Source organism: Cetorhinus maximus, chromosome 14 (genome assembly GCF_964194155.1).
Source record: "Cetorhinus maximus chromosome 14, sCetMax3.hap1.1, whole genome shotgun sequence".
In the NCBI taxonomy this organism is placed as follows: domain Eukaryota; kingdom Metazoa; phylum Chordata; class Chondrichthyes; order Lamniformes; family Cetorhinidae; genus Cetorhinus; species Cetorhinus maximus.
Window position 1 is genome coordinate 47,757,425 of NC_135892.1, and position 27,084 is coordinate 47,784,508.

Consider the following 27,084-nt stretch of genomic DNA (forward strand, 5'->3'; position numbering starts at 1 on the left):
CTATGTGACTGCCTGATTTAATATGCCTAAGTTACATTTAAATGGGGCTTTAACATAGGAAAGTGTCCCAAGGTGCTTCATAGGAGCAAATTCAGAGAAAAGATACACGACTGCACTTGTCTGCAGCACTCAGGTTGCTCACCATGTGAAAATCAGGTGGCTTGCTGATTAAGTTTTGAAATATAGCAATAATCTTGTCCCAGTGAGTTACTTTAAGTAACTTTTGGCCCTCCATCTATGGATGCTGTTACATGACCAGTCTTTAAGATTAGTGTCTTTAGGGTGTGATGTGCAGCTGCCGACTTAAGTTAACTGTGCCTTTCACTGATCTCAACAATAAAGAGGCTTTTGTATGCATACTTGAAATTCTGTTCCCAGGCAACTCATTTTTCATCCTTGAATTGCACAAGGTGAAATGTCCATTGGACTATCTGGATATTTTAAAATGGTTGGTGTTATCCTATACCTGGCATAAAGTTCAAGCAGTGAGCCTACACACCCTCCTGATTTCCCTGTATTTAAGAACCATATCAGGACATGCATTTCAGCCTAAAGTGCCTATTGTTGTATTAATTTAACCAGAGACTCTGCAAGTTAATTTTAAGTAGAAGCTGCCTCACCTTGTGGCTGTCCACAATTTATATTAGCTTTAGAATCAAAGATACGATTTCTAAATTTGGGGATGATACCATATAGAGGTGAGATATAGTCAATATTGAAGAGGACTGCAATAAATTACAAGAGAACGTTTATAAACTTGCAGAATGGACATAAAATTAGTAAATGAATGTTAACACAGTCAAGTATGAAGTATTGCATTTTGATAAGAGAAAGGAGGTTAGAAATGTTTGGAAAATAAAAGCCTATACAGGATATAGGAGTAAAGGGATCTGGGAGTACAATCGCACAAATCATTAAAAGTAGTGTTGTAAGTTCATAAGGGCAAAGAAAAGTAAATCAAACACTAGGGTTTACTTCTAGAGGAATAGAATTGATAACTAGAGAAGTTACGCTAAACTTGCATCAAACCTTAGTTAAGACCACATTTGGACCATGTGTGCTGTTCTGGATACCATATTATGGGAAGACAGTAGCGTAGTGGTAATATCACTGGACTAGTAATTCAGCGCCCAAGCTAATGCTTTGGGGACATGGGTTCAAGTCCCACCACGGCAGCTGCTGGAATTTAAATTCAGTTAATAACTCTGGAATTGAAAGCTAGTCTCAGTAATGGTGACTATGAAACTACCATCAATTGTCGTTTAAAAGCCCATCTAGTTCACTAATGTCATTTAGAGAAGGAAATCTGTCATCTGGTTTGGCCTACATGTGACTCCAAACCCACAACAATGTGACTGACTCTTACCTGTCCTCTCAATTCAAGGGCATTTAGGGATGGGCAACAAATGCTGACCTTGCCAGTGATACCCACTTCCCATGCAGGGGTCAAAACAGACCTAAACAAGCGAAGAGAGCACTCAGTAAAGCACATAACTCCACCCAACTGTTAACTCAACATTATTTCAATTATGCAGCTCTTCCTTGAGGCTTTTCCCTGCCAGGTTGATGCTCTGTAACTGTAAGGCTGAAAAAATATCTTTTTATTAAGAGATTCCCATCTCACTGAGGAGGCTTCAGACCAATCCACATACAACAATCTGCTGTGAAAACTCTGCTCTCATTTCATACAGCTGTGATAAATTGCACCACAGCAGCTGAGACAATCCACAACATTCTAAACCAATGAATAACATTCTTAAAAAAAACACAATGCTCTTTTTTTTAAAAAATCAATTTACCCTAGATCCCAATGTTAACGGATCCTACAGTGGTGGAGGTAATAAACTGTGGAAGAAAATTATTTTAATATAATTAAAAGACTATGGGCAGAATTTTGCCATTGGTGGGTGGACGGGCCCCACCGGCTTGGCGACGGGCGGACAGCCGAACTCCGCCACCGAAACAGGACCCCGCCGCCATTTTGAGTGGGCGGGCCAATTAAGGCCCACCCAGCGGCCTGCCCGACAGGAAGCGCTATGCGCTTCCTGTGCGGGGTGGGGGAGGGATCCCCCATCTGTCAAAGTGCGCTCTTTCGCGCGTCTCAGGGAGATTACTGACAGGTAAAAAAAACTCCAAAGATAGAAAAATATTAAAATTATTAACATGTCCCCCTCGTGCGACAGTGTCACACGAGATGGGACATGTTAAATAGAAACACATAAACGTTATGAAACTTTTTAAAAACAGACATGAAACCTCATCCCGCCATTGGATGAAATTTCATGTATAATCAGAAGCCTGCTGGGGCTCCTGGCCTGCCCGCCAGCCTTAAGGTTGGACGGGCAGGTCTTTAACAATCGTAATTAGCCTGTCAATGGCCTTAATTGGCCATTGACAGGTTGGTGGGCAGACAGCTGATTTTGCTGTCCACCCACCTTCCTGAAAATTTAACGGGACCGGGATTACGTCGGGGGTTCACCCGCGTCACTTTCCCGTCGGCGAGCGAGCCCCGCCCCCAAATCACCGACGGGAAAATCCTGGCCTATATATTTTTCTAGATATGGTAGAAAAGCTGCAGTCTCCCACCTTATTGTACATAGACAATCTCCAGGATTCACAGAAGTAATTCAGTTCTTTTTATATTTCCATTAATGGAAATTGGCCATGTAAAGTTGTCATGCTGTAATTATACTTTAACTAGTTGTGGCGCTGAAGTGTCTCCATTGTGGGGAGGAGAATGCATGATGATAAATCTATATAGGCAATTTCCATTATAAGGAGTTTATATTGGCATGAATGAACAGGATGTTTACACAGGTGCTAGAATTTTAATGTTTAAATAGATTAATAGTTGAAGGCAAAACTCATGGCCGTTTGGAAAGTAAGGGAGTTGGTTGGGCCATAAAGGAGTTTCTCTGCAATACAGGCTAAAGAGCTCAGAGATGCAAAATTGAGAGGATGTAATTATAATGTAGCCTCTTTAGTCCAGAATGCCTGTGACCAAGGCATTTCTGGATTTCAGAATTTTCTGGATTATCAAGTAACATTTGAATGCCTAACCACAAGTGTGTAAACCAAATATAAATATGTACCTGAGACGAAAAAAAGTGAGAAATGTTATTAAGTTATAACAGAAATTGTTTTATTTATCTAAATACTGCATCTTCCATGATTCCAAAGTACTTCACTGTACTACAATGCCAATTGGCAAACCCTCAGCCTTATGCAGTAATAGCAGGAGAATAAGGGCACTTTCACTGAAGGAACTACTCACAAATACCCAGTTACCAGGGTTCACAGAACAAAAGGCCATGAAACTTTTATGGCCATCACCAATTCAGAAAACTGTACTGCCAGATGCTGTTGGGGAAACATGCCAACTAGAACTGCTGCCACTTATCACAGGAAATAGTTTTGCCTCCACGCCTAAGGACTCTACTGCCTTAATTTCTTGGCAACTGGATTCGTCCAAACAACACAAGATGATCTTTGCCATGATAACTGTCCATCATGCCTTGAAGGAGGTCGCCACTCTTTCCAAGAGAGCTCCACAATTCATAACCTTCCCAATTGAAGCACACAAATAAAAAGAAAATCTCCAGACACTGAGTGGAAAATTTTAACCATCTCTTCCTTTGGTCAAAATCCTGGGACACTCTTCCAAACAGCACTGTGGGACACCGCCCAAACTGCAGCAATTCAAGAAGGTGGCAGTCAAGGACAGTAAAGGGTGAGCAATAAATGCTGGCCTTGCTGGCAACACCCACATCCCATGAATATATAAGAAGAAAATTAGGCACAAAAATGTCTTTAAAATATCAACTAAGTAATAATATGGCAACCCTGACTTGTGAGCCAGAGGATAAAAAACTAATTTATTGTTTGCTGAAATAAAATTCTGATTACAATTCCTCTTCTTCCCCAGCTTCTCCACAGAACAGAAGAATTAGGAATAGACCATTGGGCCCCATGATCCTGATCCACCATTCAATAAGATCACGGCTGATCTGACTGTGTCCTCAACTCCATTTTCCTGTCTGCTCCCCCTCCTCCCATATCCCTTGACTCCCTTTTCGATCAAAAAATTTATCCAACTCAGTCTTGAATATATTGACCCAGCCTCCACTGCTCTCTAAGGAATAAAATTCCACAGACTATAACCCTCTGAGAGAAAAAAAAATCTCCTCATCTCAGTCTTAAATGGGAGACCCCTAATTTTTAAACTGTCTCTTAGTTCTAGGCTTCCCCACAAGGGAAAACATCTTCTCAACATCCACTCTGTCAAGTCCCCTCAGGATCTTTTATGTTTTAATAAAATCACCTCTCTTTCTTCTAAACTCTAATGGGTGTAGGCCCAACCTGCTCAACCTTTCCTCATAAGATAACCCCATCATCCCAGGAATCAGTCAAGTGAACGTTCTCTGAACTGCTTCTAATGTAATTATATCCTTTCTTAAGTAAGAAAACAAAAACTGCACAGTACTCCAGATGCAGTCTCAGTTAGGCCCTGTACAGCTGTAGCAACACTTCCATACTTTGATATTCCATTCCCCCTGCATAAACACTAATATCCCATTTGTCTTCCTAATCACTTGCTGTACCTGTATATTAACTTTTTGTGATTCATGTACCAGGACACCCAGTTCCCTCTGTACCTTGAGTTCTGCAATCACTCCCTACTTAGATAATGTACTGCTTTTCTATTCTCTGTGCCAAAGTGGACAAGTTTGCATTTTCCTACACTATAACTCCATCTGCCAAATGTTTGCCCACTCACTTAACCAATCTAAATCCCTTTGTAGGCTCTATGTCCTCTTCACAACTTAATTTCTTACCTATCTTTGTGTCATCAGCATATCTAGCTACCATATATTCGGCCCCTCCTTCGAAGTCATTGATATAAATTGCAAATAATTGAAGCCCAGCACAGATCCCTATGGCACTCCACTGGTAACAGTTTGCCAACCCGCAAAAGACCCATTTATCCGTACTCTGTTTCCTGTTAACTAACCATCCTCTATCCGTGATAATATGTTGCCCTCAACATCATTAACTCTTATTTTGTGCGGTAACCTTTGATGTGGCACCTTTTTCGAATGCCTTTTGGAAATCCAAGTACACTGCATTTCCAGTATATCTACATAACTGAAGTCACTCATCCCATCCTAATAAGTCTTTTCTGCACCCCCTCCAAATCCTTCCTAAAGTGTGTTGCCCACAATTGAACATGGTATTCCAGTTGTGGCTGAACCAATGTTTTATAGAAGTTCATCATAGCTTCCTTGTTTTGTACTCTGTCCCTCTATTTATAAAGCCCAGCATCCAAATGCTTTTTGAAAAAGTTTTTCCAACTTGCCGTGCAACTTTCAACAATTTGTGCACATATGCCCTTGGGTCTGTCTGTCCCTGAACCCCCTTTAGAACTGTACCCTTAATTTATATTACTTCTTGATCTTTCCACCAAAATGTATCATGTCACACTTGCTGCATTAAATTTCATCTGCCACTTGTCAACCCATTTCACTAGCCCAACCTTTTGAAGTCTATCACTGTCCTCCTCACGGTTCATTACATTTTCAATTTTTTAGCCCATCCAATATCTCAACAACCTCTATGACTTTGACAGTATTGTTGTTTCTTGGAAAAGACAGATGTAAAGAACTCATATAGTTCTTCAGCCTGCTTCCTGTATGCCTAAATCTCCTTTTTGGTTCCTAATCGGCCGCACCCCTCCTTTTACTACCCATCTGCCGTTTATATGCTAAAGAGGACTTGGATTCACTTTTTTGTCAACTACCTTCTCACGTGCTCTCTCTCTTATTTCCCTTTTCCCCTCTGGGCTTTCTACAGTCAGCCTGGTTCTAAATTGTTTTATCAATCTGATTTCTTTCACATGTCATGGGCAGAATTTTCCCCCTGTCAGCGGGGGGAGGAAGTTCAGGAACGGGCGCGCCTCCGATCGGCACCCCCAATTGGGGGCGCGCCGCCATTTTACGTGGGTGGGCCAGTTAAGGCCCGCCCATCATGACATCCGCCAGGAAGCACTATGCACTCCCTGTGCGGGCGGGGGGGATTCCCTAGGCCTAGAGTGCACTCTTTTACGCATACGCACGAAAGAACGCACCCATCTCCCTGGGGCTAAGTGCTGCCTCAGGGAGGAACCTCCAATGTCATCCCGGTCCATTTAAATCTTCAGGAAGGCGGGCGGACAGCGAAACTAGCTGTCCGCCCGCCAACCTCAATTGGCCATTGACAGGATAATTTAAGATAATTAAAGACCTGCTTATCCAACCTTAAGGCTGGCGGGCAGGCCAGGAGCCCCAGCAGGCTTCTGAAAAAACATGAAACCTCATCCACTGGCGGGATGAGGTTTCATGTCCGTTTTTAAAAACTTTAATAAAGTTTCTGTGCTTCTTATTAACATGTCCCTTCTCGTGTGACATGTTAATAATTTTTTAATTTTTCTATTTTTAAAGTTTTTTAGACTGTCAGTAACCTCCCTGAGACAGCACTTTGTCACTTTGTCGCAGGGAGCAGTGCACACTTTGACAGTTGGGGGATTTCCACCCCCCCTGCACAGGAAGCACATAGCGCTTCCCGTCAGGCAGCCCACTGGGCAGGCCTTAATTGGCCCACCCACTCAAAATGGCGGCAGGGGTCGGCTGCCTGTCCGCCGCCGAGCCGGTGGGGCCCACCCACCCACCAAGGGCAATATTCTGCCCCATATGTTTTTACTGTTGTCTTAACGGAGGTGTAACTGAGTGTTAGACTAATTAGGGGAGCTAGGAGCTATCATAGTAATTTGTAGACCGATATATGTGCTTAACATTATTTCTTTTATTAATAAATGTTTAATTTAGTTTTGTAAAAACCCTCTAACCCTCGGTGGTCCTTTTTTTTTACTGAATTCATAGCCCACATCTCAAAATAAATACAAGTTGCAAATAGTTGTGGCAGCTGCTTCACGTTTCCCTCTGGGATCTGAGCAGCTTAGTATTTGCCATCTGCTGTGCCATAACAACAAATCAATTCTGTCTTTGACCCCTCCAGAACGTTCTCTGTCTCCAGCACTGTAACATTCTCCTTAATCAATACTGCTGTCCCTTCTCCTTTCTTTCCTTCCCTATCTTTCCTGAACACCTTGTATCTGGGTACTTTTAGTACCCATCCTGATTTTTTTTTCTCTGAGCCAGGCCTCTGTCATCGCCATAACATGATATTCTGATGTAGCTATTTGCAACTGCAGCTCACCAACTTTATGTACTATGTTTCATGAATTTGCACACATGCACTGCACACCTATTTTAAACCTTGTATTTTCTCTTAATCTGATCCCAGCTAATACTGTACTATTTCCTACTTAGTCTGTCTACCCCAATCCTTTGTGCACCTTGTTTACTCTTTTTTTGACAAGTCATCATGTCCAGTCCCTGCCAAATTAGTTTAAGCTCTCTACCACAGCGCTAGTGAACGTCCCAGGAAAGACATTTGCGACTGCCCTGTTTGTGGTGCAAAAGGCTGCAGCACAGAGGGATTTGGGACTCCTTGTGCATGAATCCCAAAAAGCTAACATACAGGTTCAACATACAGGTAATAGGGAAGGCAAATAGAATGTTTGCCTTAATTTCAAAGGGAATGGAGTAAAAAAAATGGGAAGTCTTGCTAAAACTATATAAGGCACAAGTTAGACCACACCTAGAATACAGTGAACAATTTTGGTCCCCTTATCTAAGGAAAGATATACAGGCATTGGGGGCAGTCCAGAGAAGGTTCACTAGGTTGATCCTGGGTTTGGAAGGATTTTCTTATGAGGAGAGGTTGAGTAGGTTGGGCCTGTACTCATTGGAGTTTATAAGAATGAGAGTCGACCTTATTGAAACATATAAGATTCTTAGGGGCTTGACAGGGTAGATGCTGAGAGGTTGTTTCCTCTTGTGGGCGAGTCTAGGACCAGAGGGCATGATCTCAGAGTAAGGGGTCACCCATTTAAAACAGAGATGAAGAGGAATTTCTTCTCTGAGGGTAGCCAATTTCTGGAATTCTTTACACAGAGGGCTGATGAGGCTGGGTCATTAAGTATATTCAAGGCTGAGATAGACAGATTTTTAATCAGTAAGGGAATCAAGGATTATAGGGAAAAGGCAGGGAAGTGGAACTGAGGATTATCAGATCAGTCATGATCTCATTGAATGACAGAGCAGACTCGATGGGCCGAATGGCCTACTTGTGCTCCTACGTCTTATGCTTAACGCCATAAAATCTGCATGCAGGACCCTCATCCCTTTTTCTACCCATGTCCTCAGCACTAATATGGACTGACACCTCTAGCTGTTCAATCTTCCTTCCCCACCCCACCCCCCCGCCTCATAATGTTTCGCAGTCACTCAATAACATGTTGGACCCTGGTACAGAGAGACAACGTACCTTCTGCAGCTGCAGAAATGGCTGCCTGTTCCATTCATGGTTGAATCCTTGATCACTATTGCATTGCTGATCACCCGCTCTGCCCTCCAACCCCGCCCCCCACTCCTCCGTGGATTAAGGATTGCTCTGTGAGTAATGACTTTGGGGCCTTACACAATTGGAGGAACCGTTTTCTACCTTATGACTTCATACTATATGAAAGCTTCTATGAAGCTGTGGGCCAGAGTTTGCTGGAGAAGGCATCTTTCAGTTTGTACCCTGTTAGTTCGATTTGTTTATGCACCACTTAGTTGTTAAACATTTTTGCCCACAAAGTGCTGGAGTTGCAAGCTGATAATAGTGTATTGGTGGCAACAGAACATCAGGAACCTTGGTGACCAATAGGATCAACAGTCTATCTCATTAACCAATGAGATTTAAGGATAGAGAAATGAGCAAAAAGAAGACCGAGAAAGACAATGAATTTGAATGGGTGAAGTCAATGACAAATCAGGCATAGAATTGGGAATAGAGGGAAAGAAAGATTGGGTTGAGCAAGAGAGAAAAGAGATGAAGGAAGAGTAAGAAAAAAATGTTTTTTTTTTAAAATGACATTTTTAAACCCTATAACAATTCATAACCTGGAGGAATGAGACTCCACAGCTATAATTCGCTTTCTGGGCAAGAGAGATTAATTAGCAGCAATTAACAATTATCAGGTTATTAAAAGAGCACTTATCTGTTACTAGATAACTTTGTGATGAGTTTAGTGGGCAATTAATGTGCAAATGCAGCATCTTCATGAAAATCATGGAGAGGTTAAGTATGAAATGTCATTTTCGCAAAGCTTTTGGGACAGCAGCACAAATCAGCTTGCAGCTTGTTGTGATTCACAATTCAGAGGACATCTCTTTTTCGCTGGAAGGTTGCTTTCACATCAATAATAAATAGCATGTATCGTTCAGACACCATTATTTTTTTCAGCCAAATGTCTTGATGGTTTCCTTGTTGGCTAATGAGCCAATCCCCAGGCATGTAAAAGGGCAAATAAGGCAAAGGATGAAGAAGACCAAAGTAAAGGTCACTTTTTTGAATTTTCCTTTCTCTTCCTCTCAAAAGGCTATTGAAAGTCCTTTGAAGTGCATGGTGAAGATGGTGACATGCATGTACACCCCAAGGGTAAGCATTGCTGGAGCTTGAATGATAAATTGGAGCATTTACTCTTTGTATTCTTTTATTGTTTCAGGGAACAGTTTTGCTCTGGCTTCCCAATGGAATAAAATTATTTGCAGTTTTTTACACGTTAGGAAATATTGCTGCTCTTTCCAGGTAAGTGACTTCATACTATATATTCCCAACTTAACAGCAACAATTTTTAGTCATAATAGATACATTTGCTCCTTTATGTCCGGCTTTTTGTTCGAGACTTAAGGGATCTGCTCTGACTTAATGTTTCAGTTTTTCACTAATCTCTGTCGTCTTTCAATCTCCTAATTATTTTTGTCAATTATTCTTCTAATAGAAATTGTTGACAAATGTTTTCAAAGTAAAAGTCTCAATTAACTAGTGCCTTTTAAACCAACGAAGTAGCTTTTATCAAAAATACAATTCCTCCTTGTCTTCTATGTTCTGCTAAAATATTAGTCTTTTTTGCTAAATACTAAACAGTAGTAAGTTACAATGGCCCAGACGGTCGGAGACTGGGCCTACCCCGGAAGATGTGTTATGGGACCCCTTGGAAGCCCCAATGCAAGGATACCATGGCAATTGCGCAGGTAGTTTGAACTTCCAATGGGCAACTCCCTTACTCCCCTGGACCCTCCGAAAAAGTCTCCAACTCTGAGTTAGAGTCAGAGACTTTGGACAGTTCCAACTTCTTTACCTGGACATTTACCCAGGAAATGTCAGACAGATTAAAATCTAGTCTAACACCTGGGTAACTACAGAACTGAACCTCCCAATCACAGTCACTGACCCCCATCCCTCCCCCAAACTCCCTCTTCCCGACCTCCATACCCAACCTGACAAGCCCCAACCACTTAACAACCCTCTCCCGACTTTACCTGACCCACCAACTAACTCCTCGTGTCCCCATCAACCCGCCCTGACTAGCCCACACAAGCCTACTCCCCCTCCCCACTCGACCTGAATAGATCCTGACCCGACAAACCTTTCCGACCTGATTACCCACCCATTCGCCCCCCGCCACCTACCCGCCTGCCACCTTACCCACCACCCCCCCATCCCCACCCATCCCCCACCCGTCTGCCCTACCCTGCTCCTTACCCACTTACCTTCTCTCAGGGCTAGCTTTTCAAAGAAGCTTTGGGACATTTAAACGCTATACAGTATTTGGCAGCTAGTGTCATAAAAATGGGGCATGGTTTCTGTCCGGATTCTGTCTGCTGCTCTCTCCAGGGATTCCTGCAATTGAATCAGTTCAACAGGATCCCCCACCAGAAGACTGCCCTGAAAAATCGGAGGAAGATAAGCCCGTATTCTTTTGTCTGCTCAAGGTCGGAAATAGGGTTCCGACTCTGAACGGAAGATTCAGGCCAATGAGTGCTATATTGAGGCCTCATTCACGTTCTCTAAAGGATGAATGGAAATAACTGTCCAGATGAAGTCCAATATCCTCCAGCTTTATCTAGTACATGATTGGGTTTGTTGATGAGTGCTTCCATGTTGATTTCTTGCCGTATCCAGTTCATTTTGTTTTTCTTTATCTGCTTTTGTCAGTGGTCACCTCCTTTCTTGTTTTGCTTCTTGTGCCAATGTGCATTACCTTACACTTATCAGTAAAATTTATCATTCTTTAGCCCTTGTAATTTTTTGGTATAGTGTATGCTGTTTATCTCAGGGAGGATATGGCTACTTGCTCCACAAGTGGCACATGAGGAATAGTTCAATGGTCTGTGTCAAATTTACACTTCAAAATAGTTCAATAACTTTAACAACAATATTTGAGCAAGATGAGAATAATATTCTGCAAGACAAAACTTATCTGCTTGTTTCATTCTATAGTTGCTTACTTTTGCAACGCTAAAATATAAGTAGATCAAAATTAACTTGGCTGCCTCATCTCATTCAATCCTTCAGCTGCCCCCCGCACCCGACCTGACTAGCCCCAACCACCTGACACCTCCCTCCCAACTTGACCTGACCCACCATCTGACTCCTTGACCCCAGTCCCCGTCCCTAGCAACTCACCCTGACTAGCCCACACTACCCCACTCACCCCGGCCCGACCTGACCAACCCCAGCACCCAACTGATTGATTGACACAGATGGACAGATTGTATGGAACTTTGATTGTATTTAAACAGTCATTCTAGATCTCTGACACTAGATGGCAATAGAGCATAATTATTGACAAGTCACAATTCATTACCAGCTTGATGCATCCACTGGGCTCATTCAGCCAAGAGCACTGTTCAAACCGCTCATCGCATTTGCTTCTCCCTCTTTCTCATGAAGCAGTTCCCACCAGGAAAACATATTGCTTGTGTGACTTAACCACCTGTACGTTCAATAAATCACTGTTTATACTGTAGAACAGTTTTTCGAATTGAAAACTAGTCAGAGACTTCAGAACGTAAGTACCGAGAGTGCTGCATTTTCGGAAGAACTGTCCTTCGAATGAGATGTTAAATTGTAGACCCATCTGCTCTCTGTTGAATGTAAAAGATCCTACAGCACCATTTGAAGAAGAGCAGGGATGTTCTCCCAGTGACCAGGCCAACATTTGTCCTTCGGCCAACATTTGTCCTTCAGCCAACACCTAAAACAGATGATCTGATCATTTATCTAATTATTGTTTCTGCAAATTGGCTACTGCCTTTTCTGAATTACAGCAGTGACCACACTTCAAAAGTATTAATTTGTTGTAAAGTGCCTTGGGACGCAACAAGGTTCTGAAAGGCGCTAAATATAAGCGAGTTCTTTCTTTAAAAAAATGTGAACAGCCACAACTGCTGCAGACTTGCTATAAACAGTTTACCTTTTCTCACAGCTTTTCCTGTCCAAAACTTGAATTGCCCACTGTTTCTGTTCCTGGTATGCTAAACTTGAACAGTGAAATGAATGATAATGAAATAAAAAGTCTGTGTGGCTGAAATATACAGTAATTTTATTTTTAGTAATTTAATACATCAAAGGAATAGATGTAAAGCAAGTTCAGAGGAAATAGCTCAAAGTGAACGAAGAGGTTTGGCAGCAGATGTGTTTGAGGATGCTGGAAATCTGACAATGGAGACACACACACTGACCAAAGTTCCTTCTGCAACTGCAGGAAACCAGCTGAAGTAGTAGTGCTGGGAGAGATTGTATTGGAGACTAGTGACTCTAGACATTGCAATTGCTGCAAGTTAAACTTGCATCATACAGAACATATTCTGATATTTATTTCTCAGCTAGTTTTAATCACAATATTAATGACAAGTTTTTCACCATTTGCTTTATCATTTATACTGACAGAAGGGAGGGAAACTTCTCTGCTTTTGCTGTTAGTGTCATTCCTACCTTTTATTCTGACATGTAGGGCAGGATTTTTGTTTGAAACCTTTGTGGGGAACAACCATCTGGCAGTGATTTTCCCTGAATTGGTCAGTGCGCATGTTCACCACCTAATTAAGGATGGCAGACAGGCTTATGAAGCTGAAGGGCCAATAGGAGGACCTCCTACTCGGAAAGAGCTACAGCTTGCCATATAGGGTAAAAGGGACGGGGGAGGGGAGGTGCCTACATCTTGAGGCGCCGTCTCAGCAACATTTTAAACTTTTAAATTAAAAAATGGTCACAACTGCCAAGCTACCACCATCAGGGGGGAGTCCCACCACACGGTGGCCTATTTGACTGGATAAGTGGGGAAGGCCTCAAAGCCAGACTTGAGCACTGACCTCTCATCTGCCTCTGGGAGGCTGCCTCTAGGCACCTCACCTAGTTCCTAGTGTTGCAGGGGCCCGCATGCTGACTGCAAAATTCTAGTCTGCCTCACCTAATTGGCCATTTACTTACCTTAATTGGGTCCCCGCAGCATGTGGGCAGGTAGCTCTTCTGCCCCTGATCCCACCTCCAGGAAAATGGCCCAGGGACAGGATGGTGCTGGCAAATAGTATGCCATCCATCAGGATGAGTTTTTACATGCGCTTCCTTACACACCCACTTCTTGGGGCTGAAAATTCTGCCCCTGAATTGTTCTCTTCACAGCCTTACGACCTGCTCACTGTCTGTCATTATGACTTACTTCCTGCCCATCATTCATTTTGCTGACTTTCCTATTGATCACCTATTTTTTTTCTGTGACAGCTGTCACTATGTGCAGTTGCACAATGCAGAGACTCAAAACAGTAACTGCCCTCCCAGTTTGTTTATGTGCACAGTGCTACATCGACACCAAACGTCATCTTAAAGGGGGCCTTCCCTTCTTCCCATCCCACCTCCCAACACTATGAGCATCTTGTCAATGCGATATGTGCTACATAGATGGTAAGAAAATGGGTAGACAATATTCTCTGACACAAGGTCTGCATCTGAAATGTTGACCTGTTTCTCTTTTCAGATGCTGGCTGACAGCTGCTGTGAATTTTCAGCATCTTATTTCAGATTTCCAGCATTTGCAATTTTTTTGTTCTATTAATCTATACGTGAAAATATCTGAGGAATGTCAAATCTGCATAAAGAAAAAGGAAGTAGGAAGTATGTTTATTGTGTCTAATATAAGGATATATAGAATGAAAAAAGTGACTTTATTTCAGGGGGGCATTTCCTCATCCTGTGTTACATGTTGAGGAATCGTCATTCATCTTAGAGTGCGAATTTCTGGGAATTGATTAAGGGGTTTAGAAGGAAGAACAAAATTGATTAAAACATATCCTCTTTAATTATTTGAATATCTAAAATTCTCAAAGGTTTAATTTCTTGAAAGATATAATACTGCAAGTGAGGTGGATCTCTTAAAAGAAGCTTTAGTTGTAAACTAATGGCTGACATGCAAGTTGGCAGTGACCATCACTTTCCTTCTTTCCAAGGATATAACTGTCAATAAGCAATATGTTACTTTCGTAAGTAACTTGGTAAAGTTACCCAAGTATCAGATTTCACTGTGTTTTGCATATGAGTCTGTATTTTTGAAGCCACTAAACTACAACATACTGTAACTATAATATATTGAAAGCCAGGCAAATTGGTCTTAATTGTCAGGTATAAAAGACAAATGAGGATTTCTGTGTTGCTTTGGAATTATGTATTGTGCTGTGCATTGTGATGACAATATTTTGGGGATTATTTTTTCAGTGTAGCATGCAAAAATATTATGCATCATCCAATATGAATATCACAGCAATATACAAAGACTGAATGAACAGGTTGACATGTAAAATACCTATGTGGAATAAAAAACAAATGATTGATTCTGTCTAAATAGCAACCGTGAACCAAAGTTCAATTTACGTTGCAGTTTTGCGTACTTGCTTTCATCAATCCAAGTACTTAGTTACAAAACAATTACTCACTTCTACATCATAAAAACAGGAGAGACAATAAATATTGGCACTGAAGCATAGAGCTCATGGAAAATGACTCATTTAATATTGCTGTGAATTACAATACGTTGACCAATAATAATCTGCATTGTGAAAATGTTACGCAATTTGTTTCCTTTAAAAACTGAGGCAAATTTTATTTCCACCATTTTACTGCAGATAATTGAACTTGAAGAAGCCTATTGTAGGTGTTGAAACATGTGGCTGATTTTTGCACAAATAGCCAGTAAAGACTAGTACTAACTTTGTTTATTGTTTATAATTGTAGAATTTTGGAGCTGGAAAGTATCTCACTGTTGTTGCCAAAAATAAGAATTTTGTATGGGTCTGTATAGTTTACCTAACATGGGGCAGAATTTTGCCCTTGGCATGCGGGCTCGGAGGGGAAGCCAACAACCGCCCATGATCAAGCCCGAAAGGCAATTTCATGCTGGCCCAGCGTGAAATGCGAGCAGCAGCGCTCAACACTCCCTGTGCAGGCAGAGGGAGGTTGCGAGCCGGGCGAGTGCGATCTTCACGCATGCACACGAGTGCGGGCTACATAATCTCCCTGAGGCAGGCGAACTAATTTTTTTTTAAAATTAAAGATTTTATAAATGTTATGAAACATGTCCCCTCATGTGACTCTGCCACATGAGACATGTTATTAATGAAAAATGAAGTTTTTATTTGATTTTTACTTGCTTTTGGAAACCTCATCCTGCCCGTGGATGAAGTTTCCAAAAAAAATGCAAAGGCTGCTTGGCCTTTTCGCCTGCCCGCCAACCGTAAGGTTGGATGGGAAGCAAAGAATTTCTTTTAATTAACTTATTAATGGCCTTAATAGGCCTTTTAATTGTTGGCAGGCGTGCTGCGACTCTGTCGTGCGCCCACCAACCGAAATATCGCGCAGGTGCGCGATGATGTCGAGGCGCATGCCCAACGTCATCATTTTATGCTCGTTCGGGTTGGGCGCACACCCACCCGCCGAGCTAAAAATTTTACCCATGGATTTGAATGGAGGTTGGTCCTTCAAGTATGAAATGTTAACTCAGAGCCACACCATCTACAATCCTTATTGGATTGTTGATTCTAAATGAGAAAATAAGCTGTAGGTAAGGTAGCAACCACTTAGAGTTTTGCCAGGTTATCCTGTGTTAAGAATATAGCTGAAATGTAGAAAAGAAAATCCACAGGAAATCTGCTTGACTTCCTCAAAGAAATAGTTTTGACTGCCAGCAACAACCAAGCTCCCTGGAAATTTGAAGCTTACATATTGCATGTAAAAATTATTGAAAATATTGTTGCCTCCAAAATCTGTGCCCATTTTTTCCACGACTCCATCTTTGAACCTCTCCCGTTAGGCTTTTGCCTATGCCCACAACCCTGGAACAGCCCTAGGTCACAAATAACACCTGTGATTGTGACCGTGATGCACTACCCATCCTCATCCTTTTGACTCCTCTGCAGTCATTGACGGGATTGACCACTCCCAACGTCTGTACTCCCTTGCCCAGCTGAGATAGACGTCACCTAATTCCACTTTTTGCTATGGAGTCATAGCCAGAAAAACTACATTGGTTTCTTTTCTCACACCACCTCTGGCATGCCTACTTCCACCTCCCTAACATCACCCATCCTCACCCCTGTTCAGCTTATCTGAAGTCTGAACCCTTCATTCATGCGTATATTTTTTCCAGATTTGATATTTCAATGCTCTCCCTGCTAGCCTTTACACCCTCCATAAACTTGAGATCATCCACATCCTAATCTGAACCAAATCCCACTCAGTCGTCCACCCCTGTCTTCACTGACCTACATTTGTCTCCCAGTCCACCAATATATCGATTTAACATTCTTATCTTCATTTTAAAATCCCCCCTTGGCCATACCCCTACAGCCGTCTAAGAACTGTGTGTTGCTCCAACCCTAGATTCTGGTGCATCAAGCACTTCCTTCACATCACCATTGGAGGCCATGCCTTCAGCCGTCTACTGTCCTAAGCTTTGGCATTCTCTCCCTTGACCCCATTAAGACTCTTCTTAAATCCAACTTCTTGCAAGTTTTAGTCACCTGTCCTTTTTTTTCCTTCCTTTGCTCACTGTCAGTTTTGTTTGCTTACATTTCTGTGAAGTGCCTTGGGACATGTACTCCATTAAAGGTCCTATATAAATGTAAATTGTTGTGGTAATGTCTCATCCATCCCAAAAGGTATTCTTTGAGACTCTATTCTTTAGCAAGGAACATGAGTTTTATCATGAATTTTATCTAATTCATTCAAAAAAGAGTTTATTCCAAGAAATCATTAAAAGCTGAAAGCAATATTCTTAAATCAACATTTAGACTCTTTCCATTCTTTATTTTATACAAATTTTATGGTGTTCAGTATTTTCCTTATATTTTGCTTCTGTGTCACTTTTAATTGTAAATCATTTTCTCTTAGTTTATGCTATAAAGTGTTCTAAAGTTGACATTTGCCACTTTTCAGTGTGGCAGACATACCCTGTGTTCTCCAAGATAAATTTGCAGTGATCTGCAGCAGATATGCAGATTTTAGTTTGTAAGAGATGCAGTTAGGTTGTTGAAACAAAGCAGGAGTAGGCCATTCGGCCCCTTGACCCCGCTCCGCCATTCAACTAGATCACGGCTGATATTTTACCTCAACTCCATTCTCCCGCACTATCCTCATATCCCTTGATATCTTTGATATCTAGAAATCTGTTGATTTCTGTCTTGAATATACTCTGACTTGTTTTCAAACCATCACATACCAGTGAAGACATTGGAGAAAGCGTGAATGGTAACTGTTTTCAGTGCACTTTAATACAATTAATACTTTGAATTAGTATTGAGTGCAAAGTCAAGACATGATGACAGTGATGACAAAGTGAAATCTACATTAACGAATACAAGTTTTACTTTCATATAAATACTATTGTGTGAAAAGCTGCACATCAAGAAATCTTTTGTTTACAGTTAAGCAAAGGAATGATTCTTGTTGAGATTATTAATAATCGGGCATTTATTACCTGACAACTGTAGATTTTTTTTCTTCCTCTGCTCAAAAGACTCTTGTTTGCAAAACTTAGTTTCTGAAAACTTAATCTGCTGTCTGTCTGTTCATTCCAGCACCTGCTTTCTCATGGGACCATTGAAGCAACTGAAGAAGATGGTTGACCCAAACCGCTTGGTTACCACTATTGTTATGTTGGTAATTAGAACTTTATAACACAAAGCTCTTGCTTTTACCAGTTCTAGTGTTTGTAAATTCGGCTTGTATTCTTTCAATAAGCTCAGCAAGCCTATACAAGGTATTCTATCTTAAAAGGACACTCCTGTAAGGAATTGAAGTTGTTATTTTTCCAGTAATTATTCTGAATAATTTTAAAAGTGCAAGTCTTTTTGAAGCTCGCAAAGATCCAAGTTGTCATTGTGCAAGACTGCTTTATATTAGTATTTTTGTTTTTGATCTTCCTTTCTTGCCAGCCCCATGAACAAAAATACTATTTGTAATCTTTGGAAATATGTCAGCCGTTCCTTGGCTTTGATAATGCTGCACTTGTACTTCCCTGTTTTAAACTACGGGTATTAAGTAAATGACCGGAGCTTGCTGAAAAATTGGATCGCTGTGTCGGCTCTCATCCTCCATTGGGGCTTCAAATGTTATTTTGTTAATGGATTGGAAAGGTTTCTTTCAAATTACAATGTTTGTGTACATCTATTTGTCTTGCAGTAGAACATTGTTTGCTGTGTTCAATATCTGTTTCATCCATTATTTGACTTAAACAGGATTATTTGTTGTAGAATTGTCAATCTAGCAATGTGAATTTGACAGGCTAGTAACTTAGACTCCTATTTTTCCTCCTCTGAACAAATATGCAAGAATGGACATCCATGTTTATGATTTCAGTTTGTCTACAAAATTGCTGTTCTACATTTGTTCAGCCTCTACGTGCAATCTTCCCGATAAAGGACAATTACCCTGGGATTTTGTCCCTCAAGGAAATCATACTTTAAGCAGTCATTTGTGATCCCTGCCTGCTCTGCAGTACAAGACCCTATGCCCTTCAGTGGACTGTACCCATCATTGGCAACAGTCTTTCCCATTAGAAAAAAAATTAGTTGATTATTGTCGTGGCTAAAAGCATGTTAAATACCTTCTTGCAGCCTTTGGGAGGCAACTGGAATAACAAATTTACCCCCACATGGGCAACCAGCTCAGCTCATCAGGGCATCCTGAAAAGTAGTAGAAAAGGAAGAATTCATATTTCAAAAAAAAACAAACTCCTTACCTAAAAGCTGATCTTTAAATACTTGGTTCCAGATGACTGGGCAATTTCTTGCTCCTTATTGCCATACAAGCTGAATAAGTCACCATCTGAGTAAGGTACAAAATATAGGCCCAGAACTGCTTGCAAGTTCTGGGTCAGGTTAGTGACCACCTTCTGTATACGAATTAGTACATGATGCAGTGAACTTATAGGAGATTGAAATGTACTGAGTTCACACCCTCAAAGCTTTCCTCTGTACATTTTATCTTGCTGTGGGGAGGAAAACAGTTTTTCTTTTAAATTGAACCAAATATTGCCTTTTCTAGTGTTAACATGGTCTATTATTGGAGAGATTGACAAAATACATGCAAAAAAGGTACCAATATCCAGTTCTGATCATAGGGTTTCTGTCTTTAGGTCTCTCTTTACTATACAGGTAGATATAGGGCATTGTGGGCAACGCTCTCAAAAGTAAGATTGTCAAACTGTTTACAGAAGCAGCTTACACTCTTGAACCGTAAATATATCTACAGTAGACCAAATTTGTAACATGCACTTTGGGATACTGAGGACATAAAAGGTACTGTATAAATGTAATTTGTTCTTCAAGACTCTGCTCAGACCAGCACAAAACATTGCAAGGATCATGAAAGGCTCATAGATTTCAATCCAGACTCCTTTCCTTCCCCTTTATTTTCTCCCTCTTTTCCAGAGGAAGTGGAGCATTTAGACTTATGATGTGTTTATACTCAGTCCCCTTTGTACTGCAGAGTTACCTCGAGCAGTAGGAGCAACATTGAGGACAACTCTGTTACATAAACGCACACGTAAACGTCAGAGGCAGCAAAATATTCCCGAGTAGCGCTTTGACTGGGTTCGTCCAAATACAATGCTAGATAGCTCCTTGTGTTGGAAGCAGCTTCTTGACGTAAAAGCAACTTCTATTATTCAAAATGTTCTTCATTCTTCCTGTTTAATCAAGCCCCAAGTGTTCTTATTGGTTAATAATTAACCTGTTGGAATTTTCAGTTATTAATTCTGACTTTGAAATGTCATCCGAGAAATTCTTGGGTTATTCATGCTGTTACTCATTATTGTCACATTCCAACAGTTTGCCATGTGTTGTTCTTGGTATCTTTTAATCAGTCTCTTTGTTTAAATTGGTGCATTTGTGAATGTTCCCCAACACTAGCCTTGAAACGATTCAGTTAACATTCATTGCAACAGTGATTTTTGTTGCACCATCTGCATTTTTTGTTCAAGTCCACATTCCTTAATCCAAGGGTCACAGACTTGAACGAATATGGCGGTCTACTGCCATTCATAGCCAGATCTATCTGGGCGACATAAAGCATTAACTGGCCCAGCTCCTTCCAGCCAACTGCTCACTATTCCTGTAATGCAGAGATAACCCCTAGCTTCTTTCTGCTATGGAAACCAGCCGCCTTGTTCCCAACATCAAATATGAGGAGCTCATGGGCTTTTTTGTCACTAAGATGGAGATCCATTCAGCTTCCGCCTCTTGCTTCCCTCTCTTCCCTTAGCCCACCAGACCAAACTTCCTCTAAGGTTCCCTCATGCCTTTACCCTGAACTCCTATCTTTCTCTAGTTTCTCCTGCCTCCCTTCATGCCTTCTCAACGCTCACCTTGCCCATGTCACCACCTCTTGTTCCCACTAACCTGTAGCAAACTAAACTAAAGAAAGTTCATAAGTAAGTGAAAAGGAAAATGAAAGGCAAAGACAGAATAAGAAGAGACTGGCAGCTAACATGAAGGGGAATCCAAAAGTCTTCTATGGGCATTTAAATAGTAAAAGGCTAATAAAAAGATGGATGGGGTGATCAGGGGCAAAAATGGGGATCTATGTATGGAGGCAGAGGGCATGGCTGAGCGACTGAATGAGTACTTCACATCTGTCTCTACCAAAGAAGATGATGTTGCCAAAGCCAAGGCGAGATACTGGATCGGTGAACAATTGATAAAAAGAAGGCACTGAAAAGCTTGGCTGTACTTAAATTTGATAAGTTGCCAGGACCAGATGGGATCTGAGAATGCTGAGGGAAGTGAGGGTGGAAATTTAGGAGGCACTGGCCATAATCTTCCAATCCTCTTTAGACACGGGTGTGGTGCCAGAGGACTGGAGAATTGCAAATGTTACCCCCTTGATCAAAAACAGGTGTAAGGATAAACTCAGCAAATACAAGCTAATTAGTTTACCCTGGTAATGGAAAAACTTTTAGGAATGATAAGCTGGGGCAAAATTAACAGTCACTTAGACAAGTGTGGATTAATTAATCCAGCATTTATTTGTTAAAGACAACTTATGTTTAATTAACTTGATTGAGCTTTTTGATGAAGTAACAGAGAGGGTCGATGAGGGTAATGTGGTTGATGTGTTGTACATGGACATCTAAAACATATTTGATAAAGTGCCACAAAGTAGGCTTGCCAGCAAAATTGAAGCTCATGGAATAAAAGGGACGGTGGCAACATGGATAGGAAGTTAGCCGAATGACAGCAAGCAGATAGTTGTGCTTTTCAGACCGGAGGAGGGTAAACAGTGGGGTTCCCCGGGGATCAATACTAGACCCACTGACTTTATTGATATATATTGACGGCTTGGACTTGCAGAGAACACAAAACCTGTAGGTATTATGGATTGTGAGGAAGTTAATAATAGACTTTTAGAGGACATAGACAGGCTGGTGGAATGTGTGGACACATGGCAGAGGAAATTTAATGCAGAGAAGTGTGAAGTTTTACATTTTGGTAGGAAAAACAACAACTGAGGCTGAACCAGACTGTTCACAACTTTGATATTGTATTTTACTCCGAGGTGAGCTTCTGACCATATATTCAGGCCATCCCCAAGTGTTACATAAACACTGCATCCGAATGTACCTTGTTGTCTTTCAACTTGTCCACCTTAACTCTAGCTTGCAATAAGGGCCTTTATCTTTATACCTAATTTCTCAAGTTATTTTTAATATGATTTGACAGTGATAACCCCATGCCACTTAATAGATTATCCTTTCAGAGCTACTATTTTGAATGTCATTCGAATGGATAAGGCAGGTTAATTCAAAACATTTGAAAATAGAGAGTAAATCCATTAAGGAACAATGGACATGAGAAAATAAACTAATGTGTGTTGTATTGGCACTGAAATGTACACCATCAATGCTAAGATTTAAACACACATTCCACAGTAATTGAAGGCAAAGTGATTTTTGGTTAATTTTTATACTTGTATAATATTGTAGATTCTTAATATCTCTCTACCTCAGCTAATTTTCTGTTTGAAAAATAATTTGGCATTTTGGCTACATAACTGATGACCACTAAAAGAGAGACTGTTGCATTCACTTTGAGAGGTGCACTTTACATTACATTGTCATCCTCGTATCATAGGAGTCAGCCAAGTTTATCATAGAGAAAATAATAAAGATTCAGTCCTTTTTTTAAAAAAAAAATTATGAACAAACTGGTACTTCTCCCATTCTATTTCGAAGTGCTTCCCTGAGCAATGTATTCCTTTGTTTTGTTTGCGAGCTCCTGCTCTTTGCTATTTTGATCAGATCTCTCTTTGAATTTTTACCTCCAAACTACCAATAAACTGCCTGGAATGTTAAATGGTGTTAGATTTCCACTCACTGGTCTATAGATATTGGTACATCTGGTGACCAGAAATCACCATCAACAAGCCAGAAAAATTTTGTTCATGATCCCTTTTCCAGGATGTACATCAGATTGACCGTTGATGCTGAAGCTATTTACTACATCATCCACGAGGAGATGGTTTGTTCTGAATTAACTTGTTACCTGTTCAAGAGTTATTGAACACAAGCTGCAAAAAATGATCTTTTGTCGTCTGTAGAAGAAACACTTTTCTGATCAATTATTGTGCAAGATTCTTTATATGTTTGTCGAACTTGTACTGGAAGTTAACTTCCACCAGGTGCATACCACACTTCTAAAGGGAAATATGATTAATGCAACAAACTATTGTTGGATTACTTTGGAAGGTAGTATCAGAATTTATTTTCTAATAAGTTATACACCATCTTTCTGCCTTCATATAATATAGTAGTTACAATATGTGGGTGACAAACAAATTCTATTATGGTATACAGTGTCACTTCAAGACTAAAATTGGTTAGTTTCTCCTTTCTTACTATTTCCTTCTCTAGGCTGCTGATTTAGTTCAAAATTAATCATGAAATGGAAAGAGGTTATCTCCTTTTTTTCTATCAGTGTCCACAGGTAATTAGTGTGAAAAAACTAATAAAAGAATGTATTATAAGAGGAGAAAATGTTTGTTCATACAGCCTTCAGGCAGGCAGATTCTTGCAAATTGACTGGTTGCAAAGTAGTTCATCCAAAGTGAGCATTCCAAGTAGTTGTAGCAGTGGCTTGTTTGAGTATGAGTTACTGGAATTACTTGCATGTGTACAGTAGTAGTTTTTTTAAAATAACATTTTTCTCTTTTATTCTATAGCTGTGCTTCATCTTAACACTATGTGCAGTCTTTTGGGTAGGTGCCATATATGGTGTCCCTTTTTTTGCTCTGGTATAAAATGTAATTAACATTAAGAAGAAAATTGTATGGAGGTCCCCCAATTGCCTAGTATGTAAATCCATAAACTTCTGTCATACTAAGCTGTGCAGGTCAAAAGATCTCTCTCCAATTCAACCTTTGGTTTATGCTGAGGTAACATAAAGCTTGGGGGAAGTGGGGAAAGAGAAATCAGTCAAGATAGCTTCTCCTGATCACCCGTCTTGTGTTATTTACTTGGAAGTGTGCAAGGTGATTGCCAATGTTCACTCTTCAAGTTCTCATGTGAAGAATAATCACTTCAATAAGCACTGATATGTACATGGAACTGAACCCCAGAAAGAGTTAAAATGCATGTTTGTAACTTGCTTCCAAATTTGTTACTGCTGTTAAGTACACTGACCACTTAGGTTTCTTTGAAACATTATAAGATGGTGCCTTCTCTTTTGTGGCACCGGCTGCACTATAGATAAAATATTGCATACAAAACATTAAGTATGCAGGAACAACAGTAGGCCATTCAGCCTCTCGAGCGTGTACGACCATTCAACTTGATCATGGCTTATCTATATCTTAACTCCATCCCCCACCTTGATGCTGTAACCTTTGCCTAACAAAAACTATCAATCTCAGTTTTAATATTTTGAATTGACCTGGTTTCAACAACTTTTTGGGGGGAGAGAGTTCCAGATTTCCACATCACTTGTTAATGGTCTATCTCTAATTTTAAGGTTGTGCCCCTTTTTTGGACTCCCCATTATGGTGCCATATCTAATTTTAATAATGATCTCGTATCTGAATAGATGAAATCAGAAATTGCCTAATGAAATTAGTCTAACTGTAATGTTAGGAATTAGAAAAATTAAATGATGCTACTGGAATGTGTGGGTTGGAATAATATTTATGTAGTGCATGGTGTATCTGCTTGACATTCATGTGTAGCATGTGTCGTCACAGTAGTAACAGGCATCGTTATCTTCTAGCCTGGTTTACATTTTAGATCACTTTTTCTGCCTGGTCTTCCATTTTTATCTGTTCTATAATCCTGCAACATGGGGGAGAATTTTCTCCCTGCCAGGGGGGCTGAGCGGGCGCACAGCCGATCACCACCCGCAATCGGCTGTGCACCGCCATTTTACGTGGGCAGGCCAATTAAGGCCCGCCCAGCGTGATGCGCACCCGGAAGCGCTGAGTGCTCCCTGTGCGGGCGGGGGGAGTAGGCTGAGTCGCATGAAAGAATGCAGAAATCTCCCTAGGCACAGAGCTGCCTCAGGGAGATTAGTTTCATTATCAATAATTTAAATAAAGAAAAACATATTTTTTAAGACATGTCCGCTCTTGTGACAGTGTCATGTGAGCTGGGACATCTCAATGAACTTCAATAAAAACTTTAATTCAATTTATGAACACTACATGAAACTTCATCCCGCCTGTGGATGAGGTTTCATGATAAATGCGAAGGCCGCCTGGGCTCTTCGCCTGCCCACCAACCTTAAGGTTGAATGGGCAGCTCTGTTAAGTATTTTAATTTATATTTAAATGTCCTTAACAGGCCTTTGACAGTTTGGCAAGCGCGCAGCCAACTCTGGTGCCCGCCCACTGAACTGAAAATTGGAATGATGTGCGGTGACGTCAGGGGACACGCCCAACGTAACCGCGCGTCATTTTACACGTCGGCGAGCGGGGCCCACCCCCACATGCCGACCCGAAGATTCTGGCCATGGAAGTTGTACTTGTGATTTTTATTCAACAGTTTTTAGTACAACTGCAGTGGCCAATAAAATGGTTTGTGTAGTTTTCTGTTATGGCTGTCAGCTAATTACCTTATGTGTTAAGCATTTTAACCTGCTGAAAAAGTCAAATTGCTTTTTTGTTTCAGTGGCAGAAAAAAGGACTCGCCCTTATCTTCTGTATATTGCAGTTCGTGGCAACAACTTGGTAAGACTCATTGTTCAGGACATAAAACAGAATGAGTTAAAACAAATGTACTCCCAATCTTATCTCAGTTATTACTTGGTTATAGTAACTGTTAAATCTGTAAAATCGTTTGCAGTATATTCAGATACAGAAAGCTACATCCATCCAAATGCATGCCTTTAGAATAAAGGTGGCTTTCTGTTCCACCGTTCAACTTATACGAATGGAAAGTGGCCATAACCATTTATAAATCATTTTACTTAATAGTTATTTTGGTACAGATTTGTCACTTAGGTGTGATGAAGTCTTTATATCCTAGACATTGTTTCTACTTAACATGCAAAACCTGGTCAAAAAACGAGTGAAGAATGTTTCATTAGATTACTTCTGCCTCCATGGGATCCTTCTCTTCACAAAGCTGCAGAATAACGCACTCAATCCTATTTTATACTTTAACTGTCAAAGCAAACTATTGAACCGTAATGAAACAAGCAGATAATAGCAGTATCATTTATAGAATAACTGTTAAACATAATCACCTACTCACTATAATTTTTAAAATTCACAACTTTTATGTTAAGCTAAATTTTGATTATCTTTTATTTGCAGTTTTTATAGTACCTTTATTTCACCAAATATTGAATTATCTATTTTAGCCTAGGTGATAGTAGAAACAACGATAACAACTTGCATTTACATAGTGCCTTTATTGTAGTAAAACATCTCAAAGCGCTTCACTGGAGCATTATCAAACAGAATTTGATACCAAGCCACACAAGTAGATATTAGGACTGAAGAATGGAAGGTTTTTAAGCTTGGTTTTGAAGGAGGGAAGAGAGGTAAAGAAATGGAGAGGTTTAAGGAATTACAAAGCTTAGGGTCAAGGTAGCTGAAGGTGATGGCAGATCCATTAAAATTGGGGGTGCACAAGATGCCAGAATTGGGAAAGCACAGAGATCTTAGAAATTGTAGGGCTGGAGCAAGTTGCAGAGATAGAGAGCAGTGACATCATGGAGGGTTTTGAAAAAATGGTTGAGAATTTTAAAATTAAGATGTTGATGAACCAGCAGCCAATGCAGGTCAGTGAGCACAGCAGTGGTGGGTGAGCAAAACTTGGTGCGGATTAGGATACGGACAGCAGACTTTGAATGAGCTCATGTTTGTGGAACATGGGAGACTCGGTCAGGAGAGTATTGGCAAAGTTATGTCTGGAGGTAACAACGACACGGATGAGGGTTTCAACAGCAGATTAACTGAAACATGGTTCATAAAAGAATGGCTGCATGAATGAGGTACTGCAGAGTATTCAGTATTGTGGGAATTGTACATCCCTAGGGGCAAAGTGGGGAAAATTTGGAGGATAAAAATGAGCTAAGAATAAGAGGAAAAATAGGCAGGTGAACCTAGGTGAATGAG

At 40.6% G+C, this 27,084-nt stretch overlaps 1 protein-coding gene across 2 annotated transcripts in view; it reads left to right on the forward strand.

Annotated features, from left to right (window-relative positions):
- sft2d1 (SFT2 domain containing 1) overlaps positions 1–27,084 on the forward strand; it is a 62,790-nt gene that overhangs the window by 31,834 nt on the left and 3,872 nt on the right. Inside the window, exons 3-6 of one of the 2 annotated variants that reach the window (XM_078556871.1) lie at positions 9,650–9,732; positions 18,054–18,135; positions 23,695–23,730; positions 25,631–25,689. In XM_078556871.1, the coding sequence (XP_078412997.1) occupies positions 9,650–9,732; positions 18,054–18,135; positions 23,695–23,730; positions 25,631–25,689 (260 nt within the window). The remainder of the gene's footprint in view (positions 1–9,649; positions 9,733–18,053; positions 18,136–23,694; positions 23,731–25,630; positions 25,690–27,084) is intronic. The other variant, XM_078556872.1, reaches the window with a different exon arrangement.